This window comes from Ursus arctos, unplaced genomic scaffold (assembly GCF_023065955.2).
Source record: "Ursus arctos isolate Adak ecotype North America unplaced genomic scaffold, UrsArc2.0 scaffold_5, whole genome shotgun sequence".
In the NCBI taxonomy this organism is placed as follows: domain Eukaryota; kingdom Metazoa; phylum Chordata; class Mammalia; order Carnivora; family Ursidae; genus Ursus; species Ursus arctos.
Window position 1 is genome coordinate 44,367,339 of NW_026623067.1, and position 16,167 is coordinate 44,383,505.

The following is a 16,167-nucleotide window of genomic DNA, read 5'->3' on the forward strand; positions in this document are numbered from 1 at the left end:
TTTGGACCTAATATACTGAGTAGAGTGGATTCAATTTTATATAAGCTAAGATTTCTGTGTCAAAGAATGCAATTTGACTCTTATTGTTCTTTTCTTCATGTCACAATAATAGCCGAATACATTTGTCTTACTAAAGATAATTTCAATCTCAGTTATATATCAAACATTTTCCGAGCACATATTAATTACTAAGAATATTTGAAAGCCACAAAATTTCTTCCCATGAAGCGTTCAAGAAAAATTTAAATACAGCTGTTAAGGTTGTTCGCTAGTTGTCTTTGAAACTTTTAGTGCCTAACATCGGACCCATAACCTTCTGCAAAGGATTTCAAGATTATGTATATGTGAGCACGTATTTGTCTATGTGTGTGTTACACCACACTCCTTAGAATGAAAATAATGAATACTCTGAGGCACCTGGGTGGCTCAGTTAGTTAAGTGTCTGCTTTCGGCTCAGGTCATGATCCCAGGGTCCTGGGATTGAGCCCCACATCAGGCTCCCTGCTCTGCTGGGAGACTGCTTTTCCCTCTCCCTCTGCCTGCTGCTCCCCCTGCTTGTTCTTTCTCTCTCTCTGTCAAAGAAATAAATAAAAATCTGGAAGAAAGAAAGAAAGAAAGAAAGAAAGAAAGAAAGAAAGAAAGAAAGAAAGAAAGAAAGAAAGAATAGTGAATACTCGCCAAGCACGTGCTTCTCTTTCCTTCTTACTCCTTTCCTTTCTTCCCTACCTGTACTCCTTAACCCCCCATTTCCTCTACCCTTCAAGTTCACATCTTTCAAAATTCTCAGAGAAGCAATTAAAAGAAAATAATTCTTATTTTTATTAGTCATGCTTCATTTTTTATTAAACAGCAATGTTTTGTTTGATTACCATGTTCAATGCAATCTATTTGCCATTTCCAAAGACAGAAAACGCATTCTAAATTCTGAGATAAATCAAATTAATATTCCTAAAAATATGTAAATTTCCAAAAAGAAAAGAAATATCCTGAAATAGAAGGAACAATATCTGAACTACATATATATTTTCTCAAAGTGATTACTGTAAAAGGAAGCCCATTGTTTAGAAGTATAGTTTGAGTTATTTAGACATACAACACATTAATCACTTGTGTTTATTTTTCTATTCTTTTAATTTTTTTATTTGACCGTAGTCGACATACAGTGTTACTTAGTTTCAGGTGTACAAAAGGGTGACTCAGCTACTCTATACCTTACGTTATACTCACCACCAGTGTCTGTCACCATACAATCCTGTTATAATGTCATTGACCGGCATTGCCTCTGCTGTGCCCTTTGTCCCTGTGACTTACTCTTCCATAGCCGGAAGGCTGTATTTCTCACTCCCCTTCACCCATTTCGTTCAACTCCCCACCCCACTTCCCACTGGCAGCCATCAGTTTGTTCTCTGTATTTATAGGACTGATTCTGCTTTTTGTTTGTTTGTTTATTCATTTGTTTTGTTTTTTAGATTCCACATAGAAGTGTTTAAACTGGGCACATTTTGCATGTTCTTCCAACACTTTATAGTGCTAGATTTTTCTTCTTGGTATTTTAAGTAGCTGTTTATGATTTGAGACAGATTTTCTCATTATCCCTATATCCATTGTTTATTTTTGTTGTTGTTCCCACAAAGAAAGCTATGGCATCCCATGCTTTGATCTCTCTTGCAAATGAATTGGCCATTATAGTTAATGAGATTCATCTATGTTTATGAAAAGTATATTTTCAAGGAGCTAAAACAGGAAGTTTTATTATGACTACTTTTTACTTTATAGAGAAAAGGGAAATAGTTAATATTCCTCATTTTAAGTATTCCTCAATTCAGTAACTTTTAAAAATAATTGCTTGAGTTTTTATTTAAATTCCAGTTAGTTAACGTACAGTGTAATATTAGATTCAGGTGTACAATATAGTGACTCAATACTTCCTCCATACATCACCATAATTTTTACCAATAAAAAAATACATTGACTCCCTTCTTCATTTTGACTTTAGAATTGAAAATTGCTGACATTTGACTACACTAATGATTTTTAAAATTAACAGGCTGATTCCTTCCCCAGAAAATGCTTTTGCTAATGCAGTTCTGGTGACAATGTAGGGTACCTATTTCTTTGGGGTACACCTTGGATGATGTGAACTTTGAAAATCCAGGTTACACCCTAGATTCCATTCCCTTGTGGTTACTCATCTGGACCACAGACATGCAGGACCTGTCTGAAAGAGACCTAGGCATCAAGCAGGCTCCACCAGTGAATCATCCCTTTAATGTAGCAAAACCGTGGAGGGAAGAGTAGGGAGGATATATTGGTTGTTAGGAAAATGTAGACTACAGGTAGAAAATGACATCCTCAATTAATAAGATCTAAGGTGCGACTCACATAATTGTTCTGATTTTTAAGAATGATGGAGAGCATGAAGCATTTCTTTAAGTTGGTAAGAGGTCCCAATAAATGCCTAAATTGTATAGATTTGCATATGGTTTTAGAATGTGATTTATCAAGAAGGTGGAGATCCCAGCTCCCTTGATCATGTCTATATATATGCCTCAGTGTGCGTCTTAGTACCCTGGGAAGTGTCTTGACACAGAACCTGAGCTGGACCAAGGAGCCTTGATCTGAGTGAGCTAACTGGCACCATGAAAATATTGAGTGTCTTTCTGCTCCTCTCTCTGGCTCTTTTCAGCATTTTCTCAGGTGAGTTCTTTTCTTTCTTAAAATTATAATCCAGTGTTCATACTGAACTGGAAATAAGGGTATTTATCTACCATATTTCAAAATCCTAACAATTTTTATATTAAAGGCCAATTCCAAGATCATTGTAATGGTGATAATGATTGTGATGATGAGAATTGTGATAGTAATGATAAAAATAATTTTTTGCTTATCATATACTATATTCTAGGCATGTACTGGGGGCTTTTATGCATTATCTCCAGTACACACAGCCAGGTATTCATATTTATACTCTACGTATAAAAAAACTGTGGCACAAAGAACTTAAGAACATTGCCAAAGGACTTGCAACTAGGACGTAGAATATAGAATTTGAATCCAGGACGTCTGGACATTACAGATGTTTGTTCCACAGAACTAGTCTGGTGGATGAGTAATCGTAACTAGTAGTTTGGCTTCCAAGACAAAAGAAAGATTTCCTGTCCTCATTATTGTTATAATTGGGACTCAAATAACTGAAATTGAAACAAGGAGGAAAAAGGCAACTCAGAGAATGCTTCAGGAAAGTTATGGAATCTTAAAATGGCAAAACATATATGCTGGTGGTGAATTAATTCTTCAAGCAGAGGAAAATCTTTGGCCACTTTAATGAGCAAGAACCATATATTCTATCAATTCAGGCTGTTTGAAGGGTAATTACAGTTCGATGTGATATTTTCCATCACAGGATCATATGAATGAACAGGTTCACTGTACCTGTTTATTTCCTTCTTTATCATTCTCCTCTCTGCTGTTGCAGTGCACAAAGCACATGCTCGAGACTCCAGGCCCAGCACCTAAGCCCACCTCTTCCACTAATGACCTGTGTCACCTGGAGAAATAGAACAGCGTTTCGAGATCTTCTCTCATTTGTAGAATGCTGGAAATGAGATTGCATCCTGGGAACTTCCATGTCTGATTTATCACTTGTGACAAAAGTAGTTGAATTTTGTGGCTATCAGAGATTTTAAATGGCTGAACGTGTAAAAACAAGAATTTTCATCAAAACCGAGCAGATGCAGAAGTCGCTGTTTGCTGGAAACTGGACATATTTACATAAACAAATACAATTGTAAATATCTTTTTAAATTGGAGAAAGGTTTCCAGTGGTATTATGGAGTTAAGTTTGACCGCTAAAGCCAAATAACTTGAATGAGTGGTTCAGTCAGCTGCTGAGGTGCCACCAAAAATAGATCTATAACTAATGTTAAAATAAAATAACATTTAAGGGGTGCCTGGGTGGCCCAGTCAGTTAAGCGTCCAACTCTTAATTTTGGCTCCGGTTATGATCTCACAGTCATGAGATCAAGGCCTGCATGCTTAGATTCTCTCTTACCCTCTCCCTCTCCCTCTGCCCCTCCCACCCTCACCCCAACTCCACTCATGCATTTGTGTGCCCTCTCTCTCTCTCAAATTAATTAATTAATTAAATTTTACTTGCAAATATAGTCTCAAAAATTAACTGATATCCTCTTATTGCTTCTGTTTACAAAAGCTAATGGATATTCTAATAGGATCTGGTTGACCAATACCAAATACTAATTCAAAACAGGATCCTTCACAGACATATCAGTATTTGGGAAGGCACAGTGCCTAAGAGCCTAATGTTGAGACCAAGAAAAACGAATTTAAGTTCTGGCATTTCCATTTTGTAACAGTGGGTTAAGCATTTTGCCTGTCATTTTCCCAATCTGTAAAATAGGGCTAGCCTTATACGGGGGTTTAAATGAGAAATTGCATGAAAAATACTTAACATAGTGGATGGGATATAGTAAGAAGTCAACAAATGTCTATAATATTGCCACTATTAAAGCTTAATGATAAGAATACTAGATTGTACTCAGACAGTGTAGATATTAATTCTGCTTCTGCCTTGACATTTCTCTCCTCTTCTGTTCCAAGATTTATAAGGTGGAAAAATGACTAAAAGTTGTAACAATGTATTTTCATAAAAATCACTCAAATTGGTTGTAGAAATAGAGGCTTCCAGGCCCTATTTGATCTTTTTCTTTTTTAAAAAATGATTTATTTATTTATTGAGAGAAAGTGCACAAGAGAGCGTGAGGTGGGGCAGGTGTGTGTGGGAGGTGGGCAGAGGGAGAGATTCTCAAGGAAACTCCCCACTGAGTGTGGAGCCCTAGGCGGGGCTCAACCTCATGACCCTGAGATCATGACCTGAGCCGAAACTAAGAGTCTGGTGCTTAACCAAGAGAGCCACCCAGGTGCCCCAGGTCCTATTTGATTGTCCTAAGAATCTGTACTTTTTGGTTGTTGTTGAAATTGTGCTTTCCATTTTTTTTTTTTTTTTTTTTTTTAGTGGAGAAATCCTCTTTTTTTTATTGAGCTATAGTTGATACGGAGTGTTACATTAGTTTCAGGTGTGTGACATAGTGATTCACCAAGTATATCTAGATCCTTAAACTATTTCCTCTACCTTCCCCCCAAACCTCCAAAAAATATTCCCACCATGGTCCACGTCCTTATATCACTTTTGAAGTTTCTGCTGTGCCCTGAGAAGTAAACAGGTGTAAACAATAAAACTACCATGCCATGACTTGTTCTGGTGACCAAGAACTGAGAAAAAATATTATTCCCAGCTTGGGGGTGTCGAATTTTGCCAATCCTGCTTTTTGCACATTGGAAGACTACATTATTTGGATTTTGTGCTTTCTTTTCAGGTGTCTTCAGTCAAGGAGAACAGGTCAGTGTATATTTTTTATCTATTCTTCAGACCTGGGTGGCGCTTGGCTGGTGTTCCCCAGCCAAACAGAGGTTTGCCTGTGGGTAAAAGAGCAGAAACAATGAACCAGTGGCCCAGATGCAGAAATCAGAAGTAATTCATTTTTTTAACTACAATGTCTCTTTGAGTATACTGTGTTTGGTTCTAAAGAGCCTAAGGACCCATTCTCAGATTTTGTTAAAGTGAAATGAGTATAAATAAAAATAGGATGAATCTGTGATAGCGTTAATGCCTGGTCACTGATTTCACTATGTGATCTTGGGCAAGTTACTCAGCTTTTCTCAGCCGTAATTTCCACAACCGTAGAAAAGGAATAATACTATTCACCTCGTAGAATTAGATATAAGTTACATAAACCCATGTGGGAGCATTTGGTAAACTATAGAAGGATGACTTAGCGATCAATCATGAGGAGCTTCTAAAGGAGGTATTAGACCAGAGGCACTTATTTCCTGCTTAGAGAGCAAGCTGGTCCACTGTCTTGCACTGAGTATATACAAACAGATCCACTCAAACTTAAACACAACTGGGGTTAAAAATTGGAATAGGCACAAGTTATCTTCTTTATTTGGCTGATTCTTTTTTCCAAATTAATCCACCACCTTCTCTCCAGTTTTCTTGTTCTACCAAAAACAACACAAATAAGTGGTGTTTGTTCTGCCAGTCCTGCCCCTGTGTCTATACTGAACATTGTCACTTGACTTTGGCCTTGCTTCTTGGTTAGCCTAGTTGTGTCCAAGAATTCTTGGCATCAAAACTTCCTAGACACTACTGCCAACTGATTGGAGTTGACAAAGGAGCTGAAAAATATTTTCCAACCCTAGTATACCTACCACTTGCATGAGGCTTTTTTTTTTTTTTCAAATTTTAACATCTCAGAAATTGAGATGTACCTTACAATGGATGACGCCTTGTAATTAACTGCCGGTGTGTTGTATGTGTGCTTGCACACGCACGTGCATGTGCACTTGTGTCCTAGTGCATGCACACGTGTATTTGTATTGCTCTACGTAATTATGTATCTTAAATTTGATTTATTCTTATGTTTAAATGTATATGGTAGCATAGTCTATGTTAAATATCAAAACAGAGAAAGGACATAAGGGATCCAGACACACATTCCATATCCCATTAAGTAGTAAAATATGATAAGGCCATTACACAGAGATTTAAAATAAATGGAATTTAACCCCAGTTTTCTCATGAACACACAAGTTGCTTTTCTTCTTTCAGCTTGGAATTCCAGATTGGATATTTAGTGTTTCCTAGGGTTTATTGAAAATCTGCTATTTACTGGTTCTGTTCCTATAGATGAACCCAAGTCTTAGATTCTGCTTGCCTGAGGATCCTGGGGGATGCTTCCTCAATATGCAGATCCCCAGGCACCATGCCAGGCTTACTAAGTAATAATCACAGAGCTGGGGAGTTGTGAATCTACATTCTAGGTAATTATCTGATGCTGGGAAGCACTGACCTTGGAGCACTGAAACACCCTGGAGACAGTATAGATGAGTCCTTGTTCGAATCTTTGCTGGCTGTGTGATCCAAGGGGTATCTCTTCCCTTCTCTTTGCCTTTGTTTCCACATCTTTAAAATGAAAATACGGATTCAAGGATCTCCAGGGCCCATTTCTGGCCTTAGGTATCTGGATTCGTAAGAACCAAGCCTGCATGGCCAAGATGCTATCTCTTTTGCTCTCAAATATCAAGTGTCTGGAAGGATAATGGCAGTCCCAACGACAGGCAGAAGTTGAAACTATCCTTAGGAGCATGCCTGCTCAGGTCTGATCCAGCCAGTACAAAAGAGAGAGAGTTTTCTCTAATACCAAAGTCAGTATTCTCATGCCAAGAAGCCTCTCCATGATGGAGCACCTGAGGGGAAATTAGAATGAGCAGTTTAAATTATTGATTTGTAAAAGTTTCACATTCTTTCAAAAAGAGTGTTCAAAGTAAACAAAAAACATGTTCCTGGACTTTGGGAATTCATAGTCCTGTAAAATTTTCCCTGTAAATATAAGTGACTAATACGCTGCCAACTCTTTAATTTGCCAAGTAGGAACATTAAATTACATAAAAATTAAAATATAATAATAATTATTAAAAATAAAACTGCTACTTACCATCATCAGCCTTTATTAAAGAAAGTATAGTATAATACCAAAATCCTTGAAAGACATAATCTCAAAACAAGGATAGTTTTTTGAACAGAATACGTTTTGCTTTTGGAACCACTCACTACTTTGTCTTTCTTTTTCTTGTTTCCCTACGAGGCTGGGTATTTGGGAACCATATCCTTAAGGAGCTGTTTAGCTTAATATTCCAGACTGGAATTAACATAACAAACTGCTCAAAAATGAATAGTTGTCAACCATTTTCTTTTACAATAATTTTGATATATCTAAGTTTATTTTTGTTACTATTTTAAGATAAAGGCATGGTAAATTTTAGTAGTTATTAAAACAATGCTCCATGGCTAAAATATGTTTGGGGCTGTTCGTTTTTCCTAATTAGCTTGCATTAACTTATAATTAAGATACTGACAGGATGCCTAAATACAACTTGGCAGTGTTAATCAGCACCTACACTGTAACTACAGATAGGGAAACTCAGGCTTCAGAAAGAGGACTTACCTCACTCAAGGTTACCCACAGCAGTAAAGCTGTGCAGTCACCATCTCAGGACGCCCGACTCCATTGAGTGACCATTTGTGACTCCATGCTACTTCTTTTTGGGGTGGGGAGGGCAGAGGGAGAGAGAATCTTAAGCAGGCTCCACACTCAGCATGGTGCCCAATGCGGGGCTCAATCCCAGAACCCTGAGATCGTGACCTGAGCTGAAACCAAGAGTCTGATGCTCAAATGACTGAGTCACCCAGGTCCCCCTCCACACTACTTCTGATCAGCAACAGAAAGCCATTGTGCAGGGCACGGGAATGCATACTGAGCAGCTTAATTTTTTGAGCAAATAAATACATGTTAGTGTTTACTATCCTCACTTCTTAACCAAAGAAGTACTATAATGAAAACAGTAGTTTAGGAGTGCCTAAACTAGTATTTTTCAGTAAAGGGGAGAATAGGTGAAGTCCGACACTCTAGGGTGTATGGATATGATTGTGTGTGTGTTTGCAAATTTTCATTGGCTTTCTTTGTAGAACTAAAATGCTAGACTAAAATGTCAAGATCCGGACTGTTTAGTTGATTGAGTAACCATACAAGCTAATTTTCCAGACAAGTTAAATAATTTGGTAGTCCCCGTTAGCAAAAAACACTGTTTGGGGTACTAAAAGTGTCACTTTATTCCAGAATATTTTGGAAGGCACAGTTCTTTGAAGAACCACAAGAGGTCAGGCTGATACTAAACACTGGCACCCAAGTGCCTAGCCCTGGTCTCCAGAAGGTGAACTCTGGAAATAAATGCAGGTGCTTGTTAAATCCAACACCAATTTTAAAAACATCAAAAAATTCACTAAAATAGGATAAGAAATAACAGGCTCCAAAAATTGTAGATTGTGATAGAATTTACATTGTTAATATTCATAGTAGCAATTTTGCACATACTTGGAGTTTACAAAGTGTTTTCAAAGGATTTATCATTACAATAACCCCAGAAGATAGGCATTGCCAGCCCCATTAAAGATGAAGAAAATTAATCCCAGAGCAGTCAAGTTTTTGCACAAGGTAATGTAGCTTATCAGTGAAAGAAGCAAAATTCAAACCCAGGTCCGTCTAATTCCATCTACAGGACAGTCCCCCAACATGACAGAGCAGTAGGGGATTCTAAACGATTGGGGAGGGGAGAATTTCAGCTCTCCTGGGTTTCCTAAATCCCTCACAGGGGAAGCTTTCAAGGAGGAAAAAAACAATCCTACCATCCCCTTAGTCTAGACCTGCTTTGACTCCCACTGAGAAGCCAGTTGTTTGGATTCCATGCATAGAAGTCTAAAATAAAAACATAAAAGGGGAGAGGAAATTTAGGCACAAGAAAGGCGTGACATTGGGAAATCGTAGCCCACTTCTCCAGTTGTGAGAGCCATGGCCTCTTTCTAGTCCCAGCCCGCATTCCCCTGCCTTGCTCTTGGCTTCACAGAAGGGATTTCTGGCTGTCCCTGCAAAGGCATCCTTCGCCTTTCCCATCCTCCCAGGCTCTCAGAGTGGTGCTTTTCTATCCTCAGTCACCATGCTAAAATTTCTCACATACTGAGTGAAGAGGGGCCTCTAGATTTAAGGAGGAAGCATTTGGGGGAAAGTTGTTATTTCTCCCACCCAATTGAAGAAATAAGGTCTTAGCTTTTTTTAAGCCACTTTATTGAGAGGGGTCACTCACTGCTCCAACTTAAACCATCAAAGGTGGAAGGGTCCTCAGAGACCGTCCAGTCCAATGGTACGGACGCAGATAGCTGGGATGCGTGGGTGGCTCAGTCGGTTAAGCATCTGCCTTCCCAGTGTCCTGGGATCGAGTCCCACCTCGGGTTCCTTGCTCACCCGGGAGCCTGCCTCTCACTCTGCCTGTCGCTCCCCCTGCTTGTGCTCTCTCTCTCTTTTTCTCCGACAAATAAAGAAAATCTTAAAAAAAAAAAAAAAAAGATGCAGGTAACCATAGCACAATGTGTGGTTGTGCTATGTACCATTGGACTGGATGGTCATGGCAGGCCTGCCCATAGAAGCTGACTTTCCACACTCCTTGCCCAGGGCTGTTTCATATATCTACCTTTGATCCTCGTAACAATGCTAGGAATGAAGCATGGAAACTGTTTTTTCCAAGTCTCTGTTAAACAAATTGAGGCGTTGAGTCTTTTGTCCAAAATGACACAACTAGTTAATGGTGTGTGGCAGAAAAAATTCCATAACAGGATTCTTCAGCTCCCTTCAGGGATCACTGGAGGCCAGGACAATCAGAAAGTGTGAAGTGCGTCCATATACCATTTGATTATTTTCTTCCTAGTCATTCCAAGGGGGCAGTGGGAGGGGAAAAGTGGGCTTGGGGAGGGAGGTGACATCTAGACACTCTCAACAGTGAGCCCTCCCCAACTGCCTCTTTCACATCTGCTTTCTAAAGGACAAAAGAGGCTGGATGGCAAGATCAGAGGGCCAGCTGCCAAGGAAAGGTGTCTTAAGGAGGCGTCTCTCTCATGTAAGAGACTTTGTTTTTTCTTTTTCTCGCTGACCTGACTGAAGAGACACATGTGTCTCTGCCCGAGATGTCCTCAGCTTCCACGCTGCCCATGCCTGGCCCACTGTGGCACTGACCACACATTGTGCTATGGTTACCTGCATCTTTTTTTTTTTTAAGATTTTCTTTATTTGTCGGAGAAAAAGAGAGAGAGAGCACAAGCAGGGGGAGCGGCAGGCAGAGCGAGAGGCAGGCTCCCGGTGAGCAAGGAACCCGAGGTGGGACTCGATCCCAGGACACTGGGAAGGCAGATGCTTAACCGACTGAGCCACCCACGCATCCCAGCTATCTGCATCTTCTCTGCTTCCCTCATGCAGATGAGCTGACTGAGACAGTGTTTATAACTGATTCCCCTCTGCATCATCAGCACCCAGTGCTCTGTCCTCCATTGGCTGTTTGTGGAATAAATTAAAATATCAGTGATGATTCTGGGGTTTACAGTCCTTTCTTGACTCAAGCACAAAGCTGCAAATGTGTACTCAATGACTTAAGTATTAAATACATTAGCTTTTGAGAAAATTATTCTGTGATTTATAAGGCCCCAAATATTTTCCAGCTTTTTTTCTGTTTCTGACATAAAGGAAAGATTACTGTCTGGGAGGTAGTATGAGAGGATGGAGTTACCTTTAAGAGCTGTGGAGAAAAGTAGAACTTTAGGTAGGACTATGAGAAGCCTATCTTCTATGCGGCCACTCCCTAAGATCTCTGATAAGTACGGTATGGCCCAACCTCAACAGTACAAGTGCCAAATTTCAACAAAAATCTGTATTTAATAGTCTCAGGGCCTTAAACCTGATATATGTGATAATATTTTTAAACTCAGCTGCATGATTATTTTGTTGAGCATTTCTCCATGTAAACCGTTGGAGGGCTTTGTCAATATATAACGGTTTACTAATATCTTGAACAAATGATTCATCTCAGCTATGCCCATACATTTCTCTAATAAGGTATTTTAATGAAGTCTACATGTCGTGACTGTAGGTGTGGTCAAGAGTGCATAAGGAGAGTTGATCTTTATTTCTCTCAATGAGGATGTGTTGGAAATCAGTCATAGTAGATTGTTGGAAATTCTAGACCCACAATGACAAGGAATGTGTTCAAGCACTGGTTTCAGTGACGTCTGGTTGTGTGGCCTTGGTAAGCCCCATAATTTTCCTGAGGATCACTATTCACATTTGTAAACTAGTTAATATAACGTTGCGCACTGTATATCTCAGGGTTATTGTGAGACTCAGCTCAGCTAATCCATATAAGAGTAGCTTAAATATTATGAATCAATTAATAAGCATAAGACAGTATTGTTTCAATGGAACTAGGATGGAGTAAAGTATGGTCCCTGTGTTCATGTTGAAATGTTACTTCAGCCCACACAGCTGACATTTGGAGGGGTTAAGTTTTACGTGTTACATATTGCCTATACGGTGGAGTAAATGACTCAAATGCCATTTGCACACCAAATATTTGCTCAGTTGACACTGAGTTGAAAAGAATCTTAAAACTCCAGACTACTCCTGAGAGACCACTAAAACTAAGGAGAAATATTAGTGGCATAGGTACTACCATTCCTTCTATAGAACCCGTGATGATAATTACTAATTAGTCACAGCATGTGTTCTCACCAAGGCTGGATGCAACCTCAGAATCCTTCTAAATAGAGCAGCTTAGGCGGCCATTACTATGTTTTTATAGTATGCACAAAAGTTCGAATTCTACAAATAGACTCTGAGACAGAGTAAGTTAATAATAAAGACATTAGACCATTGTTTTCAAGAGACAGTAAATGGATGTAGTAGCCAACAGGGAAAACTAACAAGCCATCAGATAACATACGGGAATTCCTTGCAAAAATCATCCATATCTTTATAGCAATGCAGAAGGAGTGCTGTTAGAGTTAAATTAATACAAAGAAAGAGAAAGAAAGAAAGAAAGAAAGAAAGAAAGAAAGAAAGAAAGGAAGAGAGGAAGGGAGGGAGGGTGGGAAGGAGGGAGGGAGGGAGAAAAGAAGAGGAAGAAAGGAAGGAAGGAAGGAAGGAAGGAAGGAAGGAAGGAAGGAAGGAAGGAAAAGAAAGAAAGAAAGAAAGAAAGAAAGAAAGAAAGAAAGAAAGAAAGAGAGGAAGGGAGGGAGGGTGGGAAGGAGGGAGGGAGGGAGAAAAGAAGAGGAAGAAAGGAAGGAAGGAAGGAAGGAAGGAAGGAAGGAAGGAAGGAAGGAAGGAAGAAAGAAAGAAAGAAAAGGAAAGAAGAAAAGAAAAAGCAAGCAGCATTTAAAGTTGAAAAACTACTCTGAATAATTAAGTGTTGGAACAAGAAGTCATACCTATAGCATTTGCCTCACTCCTTGTATAAAGGGTAAGCATCTGCCTTACATCATTAACTTACTCATGAACATAGTAACTACAGAAATGGGTTTCCTGTGTCTCAAAGAAAAAGTCTCCTTTACATTTAATAAGTTATAGTTAAGCAGATAAGGAAAGCTATTTTCCTATTTGGGGAAGCTTTACATCAGGAGTGCATGTGTGCATGTGTGTGTGTGTGTGTGTGTTTAAGCTTGCTGCCCAAAACTTCTGCTCTTGAGGGATCGTCCCATAGGCAGAACACACTAATGTCACTGTCACCTTGCTTACGTTGGTAGATTGACTGCGGTGAGTTCCGGGATCCCAAGGTCTACTGCACACGGGAATCTAACCCCCACTGTGGCTCTGATGGCCAGACATATGGCAACAAATGTGCCTTCTGTAAGGCGATGGTGTAAGTATCATACTCATCAAAATCAGGAACTTGAAAAGCTTGGAGAAAATTTATCATCAATAAAAGTACTATTTTATTGAAATCATTTTCAGACATTTTCTTTTATACCAAATTATATGCTACTAAGGTACCAATTTCCATTCATTCCTCTTTTATTTTGATGAAAAAGAGCCTTTCAACAAAGAATAGAGGAAACAATTATCCTTTATAATGCAGACTAGTCAAACTTTACATAGTATACGAGGAAGATTCCATTAAGGACCAATATGTATTGAATTTACAAGTTTATAAAACATGGAAGAGATGCTATGGATTTTAGCCAATAAACTAACACCTTCCCAAGGGATCAGTTTATAATTAATAAAAATTCATTCAATCTATCAATCTTTTAGTCTAATTGATTGCTCTAAAACCAAGGAAATTATAACCCTTGTTTAAGCCAGATAAAAGTCTCTCCCTCCTCACCAGTGTCTTCATTCTCTGGTATTAGAGATTCTTCTGTGAATGTCTTAATTTCTCTCAACTTTGCTGTAAAATGCCTAAGTACAGGGATTATATAACTCCCTATTAATAATAACAGGGCCAGGCACATAGAATGAAATTAATAAATTAGTAAGTGCCTACTTGCTTACGTAACATACCTGATTAATTAACACCAAACTTTCCAGAAGAAAGGCAGTAGGGTAAACAGAGATTTGATTTAATGGACACATATTACTGAGAAGGACTGAATATATGATATTCAGTGCCAATAAATATAAGGTGCCAAATGCCTCAATATTTGGTTCAACCCCTTACATCTTCTATCAGGACTATGACACTAGAGTCCCTTTGCCATTATCTCTCCTGTCGCTTTTACATTTTCTGCGTGTATGCATATTTACTCTCAAAGAATGAACAATTGAAACCAAGAGGTCAAGGTGGGTAAAATTCTGAAATTTGTTCAAGATTCATGTTTCTATAATTTGTCCAGATGTCATTATAAGTACATTTAATTAACCTCTGCCAAATCATAAATGTGGATACATATAGAATCAAATCATTGCAGGGACTCTGCACAGTCGAACCTTTTTCCAGCCTTTGTAATGAATACTAATGATGTTACACTGAGCATACATTTGTCTTTCTCTTTTATAGGAAAAGTGGTGGGAAGATCAGTCTAAAGCATCAAGGAAAATGCTGAGTTTTGTGCCGTGTTTGTGCTGACTTCCAGCCACTTCTTTTCTCACTTCTATTTTTCTCCAATGGATCCCTTAAATTTCTAAAAATATGCCTTCTACTCTGTCTGGCTCTTGGGCAGTTCAGTATATACCTATTTCCCTGGATTTGCTTGTCAATAAAGTAAACTCTGTAGAAGCATTGCTTGTGATTTTACTTTGAGATCAAGAAGACATACAGATACAATATGCAATAAGTGACCTGGCATAAACTTGGATAAAAAGACCTGTGTTTTGGATCTAAATCAACCAAGCAGTCACTGTGGAATTCTGGGAAAATCCCTTCCCCTCTCCTTTTCTTAGAGTTGCCATGTGGATGATGAAGGATTTTTAACAATTTGACAATACACTATGTTTACAATGATTTTACAATACCTATTATTTAAGTCGTAGATCACATAATATCGTTTCTTTCTAATTCCAAGAAAAGTACTTCATGTAAAAATAAAACATTCATCCTCCCTAGGCCACAGGTTTCTCATCTCTTTGGAATGGTAGATTGATGCACATAGATACCACTCTTTCTGTGTGCAATTGAATAGGACCCGACCAAACCAGGGATGCATCTGATCTTTCAATCAAGAGCCAGGGAGATTAGGTTGTGCTAGGGAAGATACACACCTTCTCCTCTTTCAAATGTGGGGTTTGTGCTCTTCCAGGCTTAAAGGCTTAAAGACTGCTCCCCTTGCTGTAGACAAATGCCCACATCATATAGAGTTAGGGTAAGGCAATTATAAGAGGGTGGACCGTTGAGTCACATGGACCAGAATGTGAGTCACGGGCTCTCACATCAGCTCTGTGTGTTTGAACAAGTCATTTGACGTCTTTGATTTGCAATGTACTCATCTGTAAAATGGGGATACTCTTATCTACCTTCTCAGTTTATCCTGAAGATTAAGAAAATGATACATGTAAGCGATTAAACAATCTCTGATGTGTAGGGAGAGCTCGAAAGTCAGTAGCTTTCACCATTCTGCTCCCTCATCGGTTTCAGAGCGACACTGTCTTCACTGCCCAGGATCTGTTTGTTCTTTTTCTCAGTATTTACATAGTTGGTTTGTTTTTTTTTTTTTAACGTCTACCTTCTGTTCCTTTAACAATTTTGAAAATTCTCATGTGGGTTTTTTTCTCTGTCCTGTTTTTATCTGTATACTAAGTGCCCTGCTCATTAGCGAAATTAAGCTCTTTTCTCCTCTTCAGTATCTACTCCCTGGTGTAATTTAGTTACTTCTAATGTAGACTTCTGTGTAGTTTGGAAACTGAGTCATTGTGCGTCTTTGAATATATTGCCTCTCAACGTGGCCCACTCATCCCCTCTCCTATTGGAACTATCCCCTCCAGCCGGAACAGGTCCCTGTCGGCTGTTTCCACAAAATGTCTGTTTCCACCACTGTGCCCTACCCTGCCTGGAATGTCTCTCATGCTGCCTTGTGCCCATCCGGCTGCCCTTCCTTCCTCATACAAATCTCGTGCCTACCTTACCACTTAAGACTACCATTTACCTGATTAAAACCCTTCAGAGTGTAGGAATAGAAGGTACATTTCTCAATCTCATAAAAGCCATCTATGAAAAGCCTAC

General features: G+C 38.9%; 1 protein-coding gene across 2 annotated transcripts; it reads left to right on the plus strand.

Annotated features, from left to right (window-relative positions):
• The first annotated feature begins 2,326 nt into the window (after nucleotides 1-2,326).
• Nucleotides 2,327-14,688, plus strand: LOC113254903 (serine peptidase inhibitor Kazal type 6). Of its 2 annotated transcripts, XM_057307293.1 has the most exons (5): nucleotides 2,327-2,697; nucleotides 5,394-5,416; nucleotides 10,510-10,584; nucleotides 13,256-13,371; nucleotides 14,509-14,688. In XM_057307293.1, the coding sequence occupies exons 1-5, from the start codon at nucleotides 2,640-2,642 to the stop codon at nucleotides 14,552-14,554; spliced, it is 318 nt and encodes a 105-aa protein (XP_057163276.1). In that variant the 5' UTR covers nucleotides 2,327-2,639; the 3' UTR covers nucleotides 14,555-14,688. The 2 variants fall into 2 exon arrangements, with proteins under 2 accessions (XP_057163276.1, XP_057163277.1); XM_057307294.1 differs by lacking the exon at nucleotides 10,510-10,584.
• The last annotated feature ends 1,479 nt before the right edge of the window (nucleotides 14,689-16,167 follow it).